The 17392-nt window shown below is 38.3% G+C and overlaps 1 protein-coding gene across 2 annotated transcripts in view; it reads right to left on the bottom strand.

The window, feature by feature from the left end:
- Positions 1-17392, bottom strand: part of SLC9A9 (solute carrier family 9 member A9) — a 180324-nt gene that overhangs the window by 39647 nt on the left and 123285 nt on the right. For both annotated transcript variants that reach the window (XM_077785661.1, XM_021536919.3), the window contains exons 13-14: positions 8573-8621; positions 3422-3501 (exon numbers count right to left, since the gene is read on the bottom strand). In XM_077785661.1, coding sequence (XP_077641787.1) covers positions 3422-3501; positions 8573-8621 — 129 coding nt within the window. The remainder of the gene's footprint in view (positions 1-3421; positions 3502-8572; positions 8622-17392) is intronic.

The raw sequence follows: 17392 nt of genomic DNA on the forward strand, positions 1-17392 counted from the left end.
GCCTGAGTTCTGCTCATATACACAGAGGCTCTTGCCCTCGCAGGATGAAATTTCCACATACTCATTCATTTGTTAGCTAAACTAGCCTACATCTGCTTTGGAAAAACACAACAGTTTAAAGATGTATATATAATGCTGTATTGTAAATCTGGTGTCTCTTTCTCCTGATAAATTACTGAAAAACCTTTGTTTATTCCCTTGCTTTCCCACTAGGTTTCACGAGTACATTATGTCTTCAAATGGTGTAATGCACTGTAGGCTGTAAAAATAAAACTTGACTCACTGGAAGTTGACCCCTGTCAGATGCAACTTTTATTTTGCATTTTACTTGTTTAAATTATTGAGATGGAAATCCAATAGGATAACTATACCTGCTTAAATGATCTAGTCTTAATTTTTATTATTTCAATATTATAATTTCTTAGCCTAGATTTTAGAGAATGATATATTTTTCCTAGGTGTCAATAACTGATTAAAAAAAACTTTTACTGAAAGAATACAATCCTCATTGAACCAATGTGGCTGGATTGGGCTCCTGATGTTTCTTTCAGAATAAAAATAAAATGTGACTCTCAAACAGAATTGCAGGGATTTTTTGCAGTTCTAGCCTAGCATGGTGTGTTGCCATTGCCTAAGATCACTGAACTAATTGGGAATCATTCATAATGACAGCAAGGAATAGCACAAGTTTTTGATTTCCTTAGTGATTTTTCCTCCCTCTTGCTTTCCTCCTGTGAAATAAATATAGGCATAAGAGATATTATTGCCAGAAGAGTGAGTAGATTTGTGCTAATGCCTAAGAGCAAATGTCAAACTATAGAAATGTCACAGTCTTGTGTGCTTTCGAAGTCCATGAACAGATTTGTAGGCACAGAGTTTGTGGTGATTGGGGTGGGGCTGTGGGAGCTCATCCTCAGTGGGCTCAGCTGTGAGCAGCAGGTGAGCAGCACTGACACAATGAGCCATGGAGTGCCCAGGGGCACTGAGCAACCCCCAAAGGGAGCAGAGGGCTCACAGGGGCACTGCAGCAACATGAGGGGATGAAAGGCTGGGCTAAAGAACAAGGGCAGATGCCTGCATTGCAGCCTGCTGAGGTGACCTGATGTTACTCTGCATGGGCAGATGCCTGAAGCCATCTGAAGTGGTAAGGTGTTACTGTGTATGGAGAATGCTTAAAGCCTTCTGAAACTGTGTGGTGCTACTCTGTGTATCGTGGCTGTCTCAGCTGTGACACAGGTTTGCTGTATCTTTTCTTTGAAAAGTTTATCATAATCCTCTCTGCAATCTTGTACTGGGGACAAGTACTGTGATATGTGGCATTTTCTTCTTCTAAATCTAGCAGCATGGCTTTACAACATTAGGCAGAGAAAGGTACAAGAAAGTTTGGGTGGATAATTTTTCTTCCCTTGAAAATGATGTCTTTTAGAAATAGTTATACCAAAGAAAAGCTTAGAGCTGTGAGTCATAGCATTAGTGGGTTGAACTATCATTCCATGCAGGAATATGGGCATACACTTTCAGGATTAGTGAAATGTAGATGTATTATTTGTAATAAATATATATTTTAGGGTAATGGCACAGCTATAATCTCTGAATATCTGAATTCTAATGAAAGATTATGGCTTGACTTGTAGTGAGACTGACATAAATAAATGTCTTCTTTAAAAACTTCCATTTTTAAAAATCACTTAAATATTTTTTTGAAATGCAAAGGATGTAGAAACCAGAATTTTTAGAATAAAGCAACAGGCACCCATATTCAAGATATTTTCCATACAGATAATCTCTGAGAAGTGTTGCTTCTGGTGCTTTCTGCAGACTTTTCATTTTGTATGTACTGCTGTTTGAATTTTTCACATTGATGGCTCTTTCCCTCTTCTGCCTCTGTCCCTTGTTTTCTATCTCTGCCCTTGTTCTCTTTTATGTCTTTAATTCATGCTTCTGTCCTCCTCCTGCCTTCCACATTTTTGGCTTGCTCTTTTTTTTTTTTTTTTTATCTTCAGAGGAAAAATTCCCCTTTCCCTCACCCTGTTCATCTGTTCCTTCTGACTTATAGTTTCTAGGCTATACCACCACAGGCTATTTCTTCTGAAAAAGGGGTGGTTAAAGCCAGTCAAATTGGTACTCAACATTAACATTTAAACATATTTTCGCACTTCATATAACATTTGCCTACTATTTCTATGTATTCTTGAAGAATTATCCAAGGGAGAAATTCTAATGCTAAGTGCTTTTTGGTCTTTAAAACTGCTCGAGTAGATGAATTAAGGAAAAAACATCCCTTTTTAACCAAAAAGGTGTTTTTCCATCAAAACTCTCTTTGAAGGATAGCTTCAGTTGAACTCTCCAAGGAATCTGTAGTCCCAGAGAATTACATTTTATCAGCTGAAATATTTCATTCTAATTTGCTGCAGCTGGTATCAGGAAAAACACATATGCAGCCTGAACATAAATTTCTGCTCAGGAGTGCAGGGTGACTGGCCAATAGGTGTGCTGCTGGATAATGGAGACAGCATTGGCAGGGCTTTGCCTGCTCAGCTGCTGAGCCAGGATGTACAGAAATCAGCAGGTGGGCTTCTCTCACATTCCCTGTGTGTCTGCTAAAGGCTTAGGGTGGGATTGTTACTGTGGGATCTCACTGGCAGCTGTGCAAAGCCTGAGCAGAGTCAGTTTAAAATGACAATAAATTAAAATGGTAGTGTTTGCAGTTTTTTTTGCACAGGCATTAGTGTCAGACTGTATGTTCTGCCTTGGCTTAGGGAGGATGTTCTTTTATACTTAAAATATTTTCTTGAAATGCAAAAGACATGGAAACCAGACTTCCTGGAATAAAGCATCAGACACCCATATTCAAGGTCTGTACTACACATGCCTCAATGGGAATGTGAATAAAAGCACAAAGGCTCAGGAATCCAGGGATTAGGAAACATGAGCTTCAGGGAAGTCCTGGGAGGTTTTCATAATGGATGCCTCTTTCTCTGTGTTATTAGAGGTGTGGGTAAACCAGTGTTGTCTTATTTTTTTTCTTAGGTAGCTACTGCTTCCTGAGTATATGGTCAGGCAGCAGGCATTTGGCTGCTTCTGGCTCCAGCCTCCTGGTTCCCCAAGCACAGAATCTACACCCTATCTAAATAATGATTGGATTCGTTTTATCCAGGAGTTTAGGAAGGTGAATTACTTTAAATGTACTGTCTATATTCTACTATAGCTCAGAGCTCCTTAACTTTTTCCCTCTCCCCACAGCCTCAGTCATGGCTGGACCTTCTGCTGCCTTGGAGTGCAAAATTTCTCCTTAGTAACACATTAAAATAGATTACACTTATGGTTTGGTTTATAAAAGTATAATAGTTTTGGTTCTTAAATATTTGGAAGGTGAACTGTAGTGCAACTCTCATTCATGGTTTATAACAGAAAAGGATACTTGTGGTCAAAGCCATACCATATCCTGAACAGCCATGCACTCTCAGCTTTGGTTGTATTTTTATCCAAGTTAGGTGCACTCTGCAAAGTAAACAAATTAATGAAGTGAGAAGTGTTTCCATAAAATAAATAAAACATGGAGTTCTGATATTAAGAATACATGTCAAACCAAATTACAATTAAATGCACTTTTTTTTTTTTTAATTTAAAAAGCTTTGTTGTTGTATAAATGTCATCCCTGTGAATCAGTTCAGGAGAAAATTGGCTCATACAGCACATTTCTCATTGCTGCACTCATTGCAAGAATGTAGCATTTACTCTTATGAATGATTCCAATTTATTTTAAGCAGTTGAGAAGTGTTATGCTCTGAGATCAATAAAATGATATTTTGATTTAATTGCTGTTGTGGGATTACTTCAGTTTACTCCTACAAGATCAGAGGCTGTTTGTGTATGTCTAACAAAATGTCTTTCCCAAAGGGATTGAGATATTCTAATAACAACGAAAGTCCTTTCTATACTTCTTTCCAAGGAAAGGGGAACATGAGTTGAATTGACAAGGCTCAAAATACCCTTTCCATTCTGCAAGCTAATTCTGGAACATGTTGCACAGGTAGAGAGGTGGACTATCCTTTTCCTCAGGGTCATAATTTGGAATAATAAATTAGGAACAGTTATCTGTACAAAGACAGTCAGTTTGGTCATACTCTAGGTATCACATCAGTACTAATGGAAGAATTACTAGCAGTGTAAAATTAGGAATGGGATGGCCAGTCCTCTAAGAGTACACAACTGTTTTTTTGGTTTTGTTTTGTGTCAAGTTAGGTTAGTTTAAATGAGAATATTTTTATTAATGCAGTTTTAAACCAATGAATCTGTTAATTTTCATGTTTTAATCTAATAATATATTAGAATAACTTAGAATAGACTAATATACATGTAAATTGGTTGATGATTATATCAATGGTCTGACCCTCAAAAGTATAAGGTCTAGTTCCCAGGCAACCTGTTCATGGGAACTTTGGAACAATGGGAATATTGATGTCATTGAGTTTTGAATAAGGTTAGACAGAATCCATGTTGTAGCTGTTATGATTTTGCTAATGTGGTCATACTGAACGTGCCAATGCACCAAATAGAACAAATATTATTCTTGGGATCTGTTTCCTTGTTGACTGAATTGAGTATTTGAGCAGCTCTTCCCAGTAACTGGGGAAGCTGGGGGGAGAAAACGGTACTAATCCCTAACTAAGCAGCAGAACACTCTTCCAAGCTCTAAACATCTAAAAGTGCATTTTGGCAAGATAAAGATTGGGAAGAGGGTTGAAACATTTAAGCAGGAAGTGTGATTATAGGCAAAATCTGTGTTAGGTCAGAACAACAAGAACACTGAATAAAGGAGAGGGAGGGAGTTGAGTGCACAGGGGTAGAGATGAGGAAGAGGAGGACAGGCATGGAAATAAACATTGTGGAGTGGGCTACTCATGTGTGGTGCAGAGGACAGCTTGTTAAAAGCACAGTGAGCTTTGTAGATGCCCTGTGTCCGTGGTTTGATTTGTAATGTTGTTGTTGGTTAATTCATCTTTCCAAGCTCATTGTACCTCTAGCTTCCTTTTAAGGAAAATGGTTTCCTCATTCAGGAACATGAATTGTTGAAAGCAATGGACAAAGAAGTCTACACAAGAGTATAATCCCCCAGGGGTTTTCTAGTCCTCACCTGGGCCTTCTTTTATTTCTAGTTTGACATGTGTTGCACCTTCCTTGTTTTGTCTATGAAATCTGTGTTTTGTTATCAGCTTTTGCAGTAGTGGGAATCTGGGTGGTTTTCTGGAGTGCAGCTCCTGCAGAAACACTGCAAGGGCTGACAGATGTTGGTGTGAATGTTTCAGAGCTCTTGCAGATCCTTGGATCCTATTTTGGATCCTATGATTTTAGAGGAACTTTTCACTTTCCCTACAGTTCAGAGAGGTAAAAGTACAGGAGACAGTGCTCTAGCAATTCCAACATTTTTCTCTCTGGAAAGGGGAAAATGCCAAAGTTTTTTACATCTCTTTTTCCATATGGGACTTGCCCATATGGAGATTACTCTCATTAGTCCTTGCAATAAATTCACCAACCAGCTGGCAGATGAAACTGATGAGAACAGTGTAACTAAATTCCTTATTATGCTTACAAAGATGTAGGGACAAAGTTGGAGATGCAGATTGGTTTGCCAGAGATGATATTGATAAGTGTTTTGCATGCTATTTAGTTTTTTCCTGAGATCAATAGCATAACTACATTTTTTCTGAAGTGCTTGCAGAAAATATATTCTTACCCACTCTCAACTGAAGTTAACATAGCAGAATTTGAGATACATAAGCTATCTGAATGAAATATGCTATTGACTGTCTTTTTTAATGTGAATTTAGTTAAATAGCTCACTGCCATAAAGCAGCGCCTTTTAAAAATAGGCCAACTTTGTAACTATGCTTAGTGATTGTGTCCCTTCATTGTGCTTTTTAGAATTAGCTTTTGATGTTTATATGCTGCATGTACATGATATGCAGCAAAGTGGTTTGTTTTTACATACTATTTTCTATACAACAATATATATTATTTTAGTATATATTTTGTAATTTCTTTCAGAACTGTTATGACAGTCTATCAATAAGAAAATGGGTATGCATATGAGGCTACTTTCTTTTGTTTATGCTTATGCTGTGATCATGATTTAATGATAAATGTAAGGGTGGCAAGACAGAATTGAACTGAGATATGCTTTTGATGGATCATGGTATGGTGAAGTGCAGATGTTAATTATACATGAAAAGGCTCTATACCTTTTCTAGGGAACAAGCTCTGGGTTCCAGCTTTTACAATTTGAACTGGAATTTGCTGCCAGCTGACGGCCAAAATTATTGGTTCAGGTAGCCCAAAATAGACTATATCCAGAAGTTTAGAAATAACTGTGTGCATAGAATTATTGAATAAATCAAATCTCTTCACAAAAAATTGAATTTTTGGGAGACAAAGGAAGGAAAGAAGGGAGATAAAGATGAGAAGGTAAGGAAGGAAAAGGGTTTTGCAGTCAATAGCTGGTATTGCATCTGATATAGTACCCATGAGGTGGAGTGTCTTTAAAGCTTCTTCTGCCCCTAAAAGAAATCTAGGTATGGTTGCAGACATGGATTGAGAGGCTCCCACAGCAAGGTACACATGTCCTGGTAGTTAGATTGGTCACAGAGGAGCTAAATTCAAATCTTGGTAGCAGACCTTGTAGCTTTTCCATGCTGGCTGAGTACTCTGAGCAGGGAGGAGTTAGAGGTTTCTTTTCTGTTAATTTTTGCTCTGTTTTAAACATCTTACTTTTGAAGATTATTTCTCCTCTGAACACAATCTCCCCTGAAGCTTCAATTAACAGCTCAGAGTGGACACATGGTCTAAAGTTCATCTGGGCAAGACTTTAACTGGCAGTGGGAGGTACTGGCACCTGACAACGTTATTTGTGCATAGAGGTGTAGGAAAATCAACTGCTTTCACTGTGAAAACACAGTAACAGGAAGAAAATAAGTAATGAAAGGTAAACTAAATAAAAACATCATTTTGGAAATAAAGGGAAAGAAAAGAGAAACACAGGGGAAGAAGAGGAATGAGAGAGATATGAGATGAAAGAGAGAATTAGAAGAAACAACCTGACTTGAATAACTATGATAGGTACTGAGTTAAAACAGTGAGCAATACAGAGAATGCAGCAAAGGTCTGAATTACTAAAACACTGAGATGTCAAATATAAAAATAAAAAAGTCAGACAAATGAAAATAAAATACCATGGGATGAGGGAAGGATAATCAGAACAGCAAAACAATTTTTCAAGGTATAGTATACTACTATGAGGTATGCTGAAGTGGACATGATAGGACATGAAAAGTGTTATATTTATTTACACCTTCTTTGTTGTATTGCTTAGTTTTGTCAGAAGTGATAGGTGTTAATTCACAGAGCACAGTTGGGACACTGGATGTGTTACTGTTGTAAATAAACATTATTATTTTCCTTTTCAGTAAAAGAATGAGAACATTAGATTCCTAGCAGCCTCTGAAGAACTCAGGTTTTTGCAAAACATGCATTCAGTCAATTTTATGCTGCATTCTGCATTCCCCAATCTTTGATAACTTGTGAGTGCTGAAAAGGAGAAAATTTCTGCAATTCTGTATCTCTGTACTCCAATCAAGAATAGCCTATGGTTCTGTGTCCTGCTCTTGTTCAGAATTCAGGCAGAGGCATTGCAGGAATTCCTACCAAGATGCTTGGGAACATGAATTTAGCATGAGTCCCCTCAGACTCAGAATAAAACAGTGCCTTGCCATCGTGCAATGAAGGGTTATGCTAAACTCTTTGAAAAATGACTGGGCTGTAAAGTGAAAGATGTGGTCAGTATATTGATATTGGTTTTCCTTCTTTTAAAAGAAATATTAGGATAGTTAGGTACCTGAATTTTACTTATTACAATGAAAATCGAGATTCACCTTATGTGCCTTCAGATACGTGCAAATATGTAAATGTTAGGAATACTCAGTACATAAGACACATTAAGGTTTTGCCTAATGGTATCTCTAATTATCTTCCTCAGCTTATTGTCTACATTTATGTTATTGTTGGATGATTTAAATTTCAGTTGCAGTTATGCGGTCTGAAAGGGTGCATGGGATGGCATCACCAGCATTAGGCACTTGGCTTTTGCTTTGGCACCTTGTCAGCTGTTCTGTGGCTTCTCCTCAGTCCTGCTGCTGCTCCACTCACTGTGCTGAGCCACAGGTCAGGTCTCTGTGCATTGACTCTACAGATTTCTCCTGCTGCTGCAGGCAGTGCTGCATTTGAGACTGCACTATACATATGTGACAAAAAATGGAAGGGCACAGATGAAAGCTGCAGCTTGTTCAGGAGCCCCCTTTAGAGGTTTCAATTTCACAATGTACTCAGGCTTCCATGTGAAAAATAACTGAAAAATATTTTCATACACCTAACCTTAGAGTTGAACATTGCAGTCTCCTTTTTAATTCTGAGGGATTAAATGTTGTTCTGAGATGTCTCATTTCCACAGATGCAGCCATGATCTGCCAAACATTGAGCACTTTTAAATTCAGCATGTATGTCCAAAAGCCTGACATACCTGGCTCGCAGCTCTAGCTTTCAGATCTTCATCTGGATCTACGCCAACTCTGTAAAAAAAAAAGCCCAAAAACCAAACCTGAGGACATATGGTAATGATCTGGTGTATATTAGACAGCTTTGAGTGTAAAAATATTTCTTGTGTCACTCATTTCCTACTAGGTGAGAAATGAGGAGAAGATCTGGGAAAACATTAGGATCACTTTTTAAATTAAAGAAGTTCTGAAGTTTTTAGAAAACTTAAGTTTCCATGTAACTGCCACTCCTAACACCTGAGACTAGATCTTCATCCTGGCTCTGATCCATCTCTGGGGAGGGACAATCAAGCTGTCACCCTGTGCTGGAAATGCTGAATTGCTGCCAGAAGAGCAGGGCTGAGGTACTGCAGTCGGTAGTGGAGGATGGGATCCAGAACTCCTGTGTGCATTATGGATCTCTTGAAGCTCTTGGAAAAGGCTTTACTTGGCACACCAGGTACAGGGAAGAAAACCAGAAGGGAGAAGAGACTGCAGTGAGTGATGTACTGGATGGTGATAACCTGGGTGGCACTTTCCCATCCCCTGTGGATAGGAAAAAAATAAAATTGGCTATTTAAAGGGGTGCAGTTTAAAGGAAGAATTGACCTATTTTGATTATGGCTGATATGCAGAGTTGAGTAGAAATACAATTGAAAAATGTTTTAAGTTGAACAACAGAGGCTTGTGCTGATGAAAGACACAAGAAAGTATGGAAAGCAGTGATGGATGATAAATAATACACCTTGTTATCACTCAAATCTGAAGTCTACAGCTAAGGTAGCCAACAACCCCCATACCCCTTGCAAGCTCCCACATAAGTAGCAGGTCCACCAAGATAAACCAGAATTTACTGATGTAAAGAAAATGTAGTCTTCACTAGATATTAATTTAAGGCTGCTATAACGGTTTTCTGATAGTGTTAATTTTTGAATATAGTTTTGTTTCTGGTAATAACACATCACAATATATTTTTAAATAATCTTTAATATTAACAATTGCATTCCTGAACATTCTTTCCTGAGAATGTTATGCATGCGCTCTTATTGAACTGGAGTCAATGACAGGAACTATATGCAAAGTAGATGCTTTTTATATGTAAATACTGAATGGACAAAAAAAAAGACATTTCTTTCTATCATAGCTCTAGAACTTCAACAAACCTGAGTCCTTCAGGCATAAATATTTCTATCTTTTTATTAAAAATAACCATCCTGGTGGTGACTCAACAAAGAGACAGAATTAATAGCAGATTCTCTTTCTTTTCTTTTCTTTTTTTTTTTTTTGTTCTCTTGGCCCTTAAATTGCAAGAAAAACCTTCTGATGACAGTAACCCTACTCATTAGTTTGGAATAAAGCAAGTAAGGTATTTCCATTTCATTAAAATGGAAACATTTACATATGAAAAGGAAAAGAATCATTACCCAGGGGTTTAACCATCTCTCTGACAGTGGGTTTGTCGTTGCCATGTGCAGAACAGAAGTGTCCTGGGCCTTATCTGTGCTCTGCCCTGTAAACCAGAGCAGTGTGAGCCAGCCCTGCCCTGCAGGGGCTGCAGGCAGGGACAGTGGCAGCAGTGAAGGCTGCAGCAGTGGCACGAACGTGAGTGCTGTGGTCCCAGACTCCTAACCCAGGTCAGAATCAGAAAGCCAATCTGCTTCCTGAGCACAGACACTGTTTATTAGACTGTGCTGGTTCACTAGACGTGTTAGCAGCACCTGGCCAAGATAAACACCAGCAGCACATCAGCTGGAGACTGCAGAGTTCTGGAAGTGAAAAAAGCCAACATATTTACACGTGATAAGTGCAGCAGAAAGGCAGGGCTGCAGCACAGACTTCCCAACACTACTCTTAATGAGCTTAACTTGATCTCAAAAGAGGTCACTTCTGGGACAGAAGTAATTTAGCCTTCATGCAGTTCTCACCTTACTGGAGCTGAGAAACCACCACTTCTGGCTGACTCTGTGTGTTGGGGTTGTGATGTGCAATTAGAGACTGAGCTAAGACAACAGAAAACATCTCACTCAGGACTCAAAGGACTGTAATAGCAAATGGGAAAAGGGGGAGGCCATGGGGAAGATAGGACCAGAGTTTCTGGCTGTGGTATTGATTCAGTAGCAGGGATATAACTAATAGCTAATTCCACTGACAGCAGGAATTAACTGGTATTGTAAATCCAAATTTTTTCCTGAGTTCTGCAGAATTTGTGGTGTGCTGAAGCTTCTCTGCATCTATAATTTCTCATCCTTATAGCTAGAGAGACAGCTAGACATTTTGCTTTGTTTATTTTGCAGACAACAGATTATAATAATATGGCACAGATGAAGATTCTCACATGACATCCTAACAGGAATATTAAATTTAAAGCTAGAAAAAAGCAACAATAAATAAGGAAATCAACCTTAGGTTTTTCATGTATGAAAAAGAAAAGAAGGCTTCTGTGCCACATGAATTCACAATGCCTGAGCTGACTTTTTTTGGTCTGTTCTTTGCCCTCATTTAAAATACATGGTCAAATGTAATTGCTGTTTTTCTCATGGAATAGTATCTCACTACTGGGAGTTAGTCTGGATACCACAAAATTACCAAGTGATTTAAAGTCCTGTGGGAAAAGAACCAAATTATTCTTTGTATTATATGGGAGATTTCTTTAATGCATTAAAATAGCAATACATTTCTGTAATTTTATGAAGTATGAACTATGTAAACTCAGTCCAGTCAGTTCTGAAATTGTGGCTAATTATTTCATATCCAAACATAGGCTTGGGAGCCTAATATCAGGTCCCTAGTGTTAAAAATCATGGTCTTCTAGAATTAGCTCTGATACTTGACGTGAAGTAGAATGCTATTTATAAATATTAAATACTGAAAAAACAAACTCTACAAAATCATATGAGACAGTCAAGATGACTGAAATTAATCACAGATATTCACTTTGAGTTTACAACCTTGGCTTCTTCAAAAGGCCTGCTAGATCTAATGCTATTGCCAGTAGAATTTTCAAGCTTAAAATATGTATGAATTACTCTAACTGTCTCTAAGAGATACCCTGGTAATATTTGTACAAGCACCTTTCCCCTTTTAACATTCTCAGGTTTCCATTCTTGTGAGAAGATCTAATGGATGCTCAGAAAAAATATTTTATTAGTATTTTTTCTCTTTTCTTGCTATCAATTTTTGTCTTCATTCTCCTGTTGTCTTTTACTTCCTGTGGCCTCTCTTCTTTCTGTCACACTTTCCCTGGCTGCTCTCTGTTCCTTGTTTGTCTTCTAAATATTTTATGCTTTTATTTCTGCCTATTTCTGCATCTTATTCTATACATTTAACATTAGGATGATTTATCTTCCATGAAGACAAATTCAAAGACTCCTTAATCAGTTCTACACTGCAGTGAAGTTTACTTTATGTATTTAGATAGGCTTTAGTAATAGCTCAGGTCCAAATGCTCTAGATAGGAAGGAAATCAAACCCCTGACAGCTTCTCTGTATTGTCCTGTGGGAGATTGGGGTGTGGTAGGGCATGTGCTGTGGTGGGTTTTTTTTTTTAAATAAGGACTGGATCAAAACTTGAATTTAGAGAATGGTTCCAGTTGCTCTGCTCAAAACCTGGAAGGGAAGATCTTTACTTCAGCCAGCCTCTAGCAATTAGGCCTAAGAATTGCTGGGATCTGTGCATTAATCTGCACAAGTACCCCTGGCAGTGGATGGGATTTAAATCCCTGTGTGCTACCAAGTGCATCATTTTTTTTAGCAAGAGTCAGAATGCCTTTGGTAATAAGAGAAGGAATTTGTCACTGAATACAAAGCAGTTGATAACATCTTTTCTTATGTGGTTTGAAAAGAAAATGGATGGGAAGATAAATCCCAAATTGCCAGGGGAACCAGTAGTAAGAAATACTCACCCAATCCCAAGGAATACTGAGTTGTAAATCACTATTCAGGCATTGTAAACTTAATTCCCTCACATCACCACAAAATCAACAGTGTAGGATAAATTCTCTGCTTTCTAAAGTGAAGTCACATAAAACCCTGTATAGACTCACATCTCCATGAGGACCTAGGCATGCAGAGCAGAAGTGTTGGTGTCTATACTTAAAAGTGTGATTCTCAGCCCTCCCTCACTTTCAGTGCTGGAAAACTGCAAATAGAGGCATTTCTCTGAAATCTGAATTCTAATTACTGAAATTGTCTTTCTGGGCCTGCATAGGCTTTCTGTACTGGCACAGCAGAGCCTGGTTCATGCAAGTTAAATCTGGCTTGCAGTCCTACCTGGTCTGGTTTGCAACTCCCATGGACTCACATGGGTCAATTGTGCTCCAGCTGAGGCAGCCAGGACTGCTTCTATTTGCAACCTTGTGCTGAGAGCATGTAATTAATTGTATCTAGTTGAAGCTCCTAGAAAAATTGGTTATATCTGTATTATTTAATGCAGCTAATGATTTAATGAACAAAAGATCAAGCCTGGGAAAGAGAAATCTCTCGTTATGCAAGTAGCAACCTTCCCCTGATCTAAGTGTGTGTGGTAAATGTGCACCTGGAGGAACAGGACATCACTGAGCTGTCACACGAGGGTCAGGATCAGCCAGGTGTCCTCTCTAGCCTTTCCTACAGCAGTGGGGAAACAAAGGCAGTGCAAGAGGTGTGAAAAGTCTGGTGTCTCTTCATTTCTGGCCTCATAATATGAAATGGGGATAACACCACTTCTTCACCCTATTATTGCTTGTCTGTTTTGTATATTTAGCTTGTAAGTACACATCCTTCATTATGTTTGTACACAATCTAGCACTGCTGTGATTTTGTTTAGAGCTCCAAGAGTACTGCTGTAAGTTAATTAATAACAATATTGGCTTCTTTGCTTGTCAAAGGTTTGACTGGAAGAACTCTGTCAGTGCAATTGCCTCAGCCTTCCAGTGGCTGTCTCGTTGTAACTAAACCAGTCCCTTAAGCCTCAGCTTACATCTCACAAGCTACACATCCCAGGAAGGGTTCTTTGAGTAAGTGATTTAGAACCCAATTTTCCAAGATGGCCATTAAACAGCATTTGCAACAGGAGTCTTGAATATTTTTGCATGAATAAATATCAAGCTTGTAGCTATCCATCATCAGTATATTGCATTCAGTACAGAATTATTAACTGTAAAGAATAGAAACATGAGCAAAATCTGAAAAAAGGTTGTTTCATGATCTCTAATAAATCATTGTAATTGAAATTAAAAAACCTTCAGGATAAATAATATTTTTTTTAGGACATTATTCTTGTCCATATGGCAGTAAGTGTGATGTGTATTCCTAACAAAATGATACCAAAAATCTGCTTTGGCTTCTAGATTGCTCTATTGCTGCTACATGCTGCTTTTCTGTGGACTAATGCTGTCAAAAACATCTGCATTTTTATAGCACAGTATTTCATTGACAAACCCATGAGGAATTATGGCATGAGTATATATCTTCAAAGTTCAGCTCAAGATGATTTTGTTAATAAATGAAAACTTTTCAGTTTAAGGCAAGAGTAATCACTTGCATCTTACAGCAGAAAGAACAAATCAGTTTAATTTCATGCTGAGGAGGGTTAAAAGTAATTAGCAGGTAAATGATGCTTCCCAAATGGTTATGACAGCTGTTTGTCATGTAGTTGATGCTTTCTATATGCAACATGTTGAAATGGAATGAAAAGTATAATTTTAAGCTTTTCAAATCATGTAAGAGGTAAAAGTGATATAGTTTGACCTTGGAACTTGGAATTTCATAAACCTGGTAAGATAATTAACCAAAAAAAGCTAAACATTTGTTCTGTGGTAAAAATCTATGCACCATTTTTGGTGTACATATGAAGAACTACTTGGTTGCAGAATTGACAGTTAATACACCTGTATAAATGGTGTCCAAATAAAAGTGGGGTGAAATGCATGAAGATAATGGGCAAATGCAAATAGAAAAGGCTGAAGAAAGAACTGTAGAGCTCTATAAGACATCCACAAGTCTTAGTTTTTAGATGTGACCTTAATCAAAAAGATTGTGAAATTGAGAGTAATGTCACTGCATAAAATTTAACTACTTTCTTATAGCTGTGCAGCTGTGTGAAGAAAATGCTGAAGTTTAAAAACAGATGATGGCTTGCATTACATTATGAACTTATTTGCAGAGCAGCCAGAATGATGAACTGGATCTGCAGATAGCTGGTAACTGATTCTCCACTCTGATAATCCTATTTTATCCTAATATTGGGGCTGGGGCACTAAAATAGTATGGCCACTTTGGAGTCACAGGGTATATCTGCATGGCAGAATGCAATGTCAGATGTTTTGCAGTCATGGGAGTAGGGCACTCCAGTGCACACCCTGAACAGCAGTGATTTGCATCCCTACAGTGCTTCTGGCACACAGAGTAGATTGTCAATGTTATTGTGCTGTGTGAATATACCTGTGGGGGAGTCAGGCCTCTTGCTTAAAAATATGAACCTCAGTTGAGTCAAATTAACATAACTTCAGTAGAATTTTTAGAAATCATTATTTGTAGTATTATCAATGCATATGAACAGAATTGGAAAAAATCAGCATGAAAGTTGGCAGCAACTAAAATAACATAAACTTCTGGTGACAATGTCAGAACTGGGATGAATTTTCAGGTTTAAGGAAAGATTATTGTAATAGATTCTATGACAGAATAAATGGTGTTACTGTTTATTATGACACTTAGGCTTGTTACATCAAAGATCACCAAATCTAGGTGGATGAGAAGTGCAAGTTGTGCATTTATGTCCACAGATATAATAATTACACAGATTACACCAAATTCCATGGAAAAATAGCAGCTACTGACTGTGCCAAACCCATCCTGCCCCAGTATCATGGTACTCACAGTGAGCTGAGGAGGTTTAACTCACAGCACAAGGCTGCAGGTCAGCTCAGCACTTCTTCATCCCCAGGCAGGGGCTGCAGGGGGTTCCTGTTTTCAAGTGTGATGCTGAAAAATGCAGGGCTTTACATGTTTTATTTTTACATCCTTGTGTCCATATGTACATGTGTCTTTAGGGACCCAAACTCACAGTTGTTTCCTGCTTCTGATACAAAGTGAATGCGTGGGAAATTTGATTTCTGTGCTTTCTCTAGAACTATTGGATTTCACAAGAATTATACAATTAAATATATTCAGTATGTGGTTCATAGGCAACTAGTGAAACCCACAGACCCTTGGCAGCAATGTTAACTATCCTCTTGGGACATCAGCTATCAGCACTATTTTGCTTCTTTTGCCTCCATGTCCCCCTCCACCTTTGATTTTGGTTTTTCTATTTCTATATGTTTATATCATATGTTGTTCCTGTACCTTTTATTGCACTGTGATAGGTAATCCAGCTCTCACCTTCTACTTTGGTGTGTATAGCTTGCTTTGCTGAGTAACAACTCGCATGTTTTATTTTTCTACTTCAGCCTTAGGGAGAAGAAAGACCTGTCATAAAATGATATTTTTAGTAATCGACATTTAGATTAATAAACTTTCTATTCTGAAGTATGTGGAAAACAACACCATTTCCCCTTCTTTTTTTATATCCTTATTTGGAAAACACATCTCAGATACAATTGTTTTTCTAGGAGCCTGGCAATGCTCAGTTCCTTCTGACAATTTGGCAAATCCTTGTTCTGTTCTAACCTCCTCAGTAAGGACTGGTCTGTGTGTCATGTGCTTGTATGTGAGCCATTCCACTCTCCCTGCACCAAAAGAGCAGGTTTTCTTTTTAATCTGTTCTTATCCTAAAATGCAGCCGCTGGTTTTGAGCAGTCTCTGGGTTGCAGAGTGTGAGGGGAGGTTTCCCCAGGGCTGGGCACAGCTCTCCCAGCTCCCAGGCAAGCAATGTCACTGGTGGCACTGACTTCACAGGGAGCACAGCTACACCAGCACTGTGTCTTTCCTAAGACAGTTTCCCTGATACTTTTGCCAGCTTCTCAGCATTTCTGAGTTATATTGGGGTCTGGTGGTCTTTTTAACTTTCCACTTAGGATTGTCCTGGGCTCAGTCATCAGCTGGGTTTCACTAACATTACCTGGAGACTGGCACTCACTGGCATTGATGTCGTGTGCTCACTGAAAGAAGGAGATAATTTTATGTAGCCCATTTGTGTTAAACCTGAGCTCTGTAGAACAAGGTAAGAACTTTGCTTCCTGGTTTTCAAGCATTTAGATTCTGTCTATAATCTCCCTCTTGTTTTGAAGTGCAGGAAGGGCAGGAATTCCAGAACAGGGTTATGAGGAGGCTTGGCCACAGTCAGTTAATGGGCACTGCACTTACTGAGCAGGGAGGTGATTACTTGTAGGCAATCAGACATAGATTTATGGGCAAAGGATGGGAAAGCTTGAAAGAACTGTAATCCTCCTGAATTTTTATTTTTAATCACAGTTACAGAAAGAAGCCAAACCCCAAACCTTCAGTAAATCTGAAATTCAGGATAACTGCTACCAGAAATCTTCTAAAATGAAACTCTCGTGCTAACAGTAGATTATTTGATATCAAAATATTATAAAATTATTTAAAAATTGAGTAGATTGGAAAAAAACTGTTCAGACTTAGTTGAAATGGAGACACCTCTGGAGAAAAATGTGGTTACAAGGGTCACATAACTCAGGAATACTGTGTTCCAATCAAAGAAACTGAAGAATAATAATGTGACATGAAAAATAATGTGACTTGAATAATTTTATAAAACTGCAGGAGAAGTTCAGATATGAGGAGTGTGCATGGTAGCAGCTGAGATATACCGGGCAATTATCACTTTCTCAGCAAGGTGTCATTTTGCAATTTAGGTTTTACCT

Source organism: Lonchura striata, chromosome 10, assembly GCF_046129695.1.
Source record: "Lonchura striata isolate bLonStr1 chromosome 10, bLonStr1.mat, whole genome shotgun sequence".
Lineage (NCBI taxonomy): Eukaryota > Metazoa > Chordata > Aves > Passeriformes > Estrildidae > Lonchura > Lonchura striata.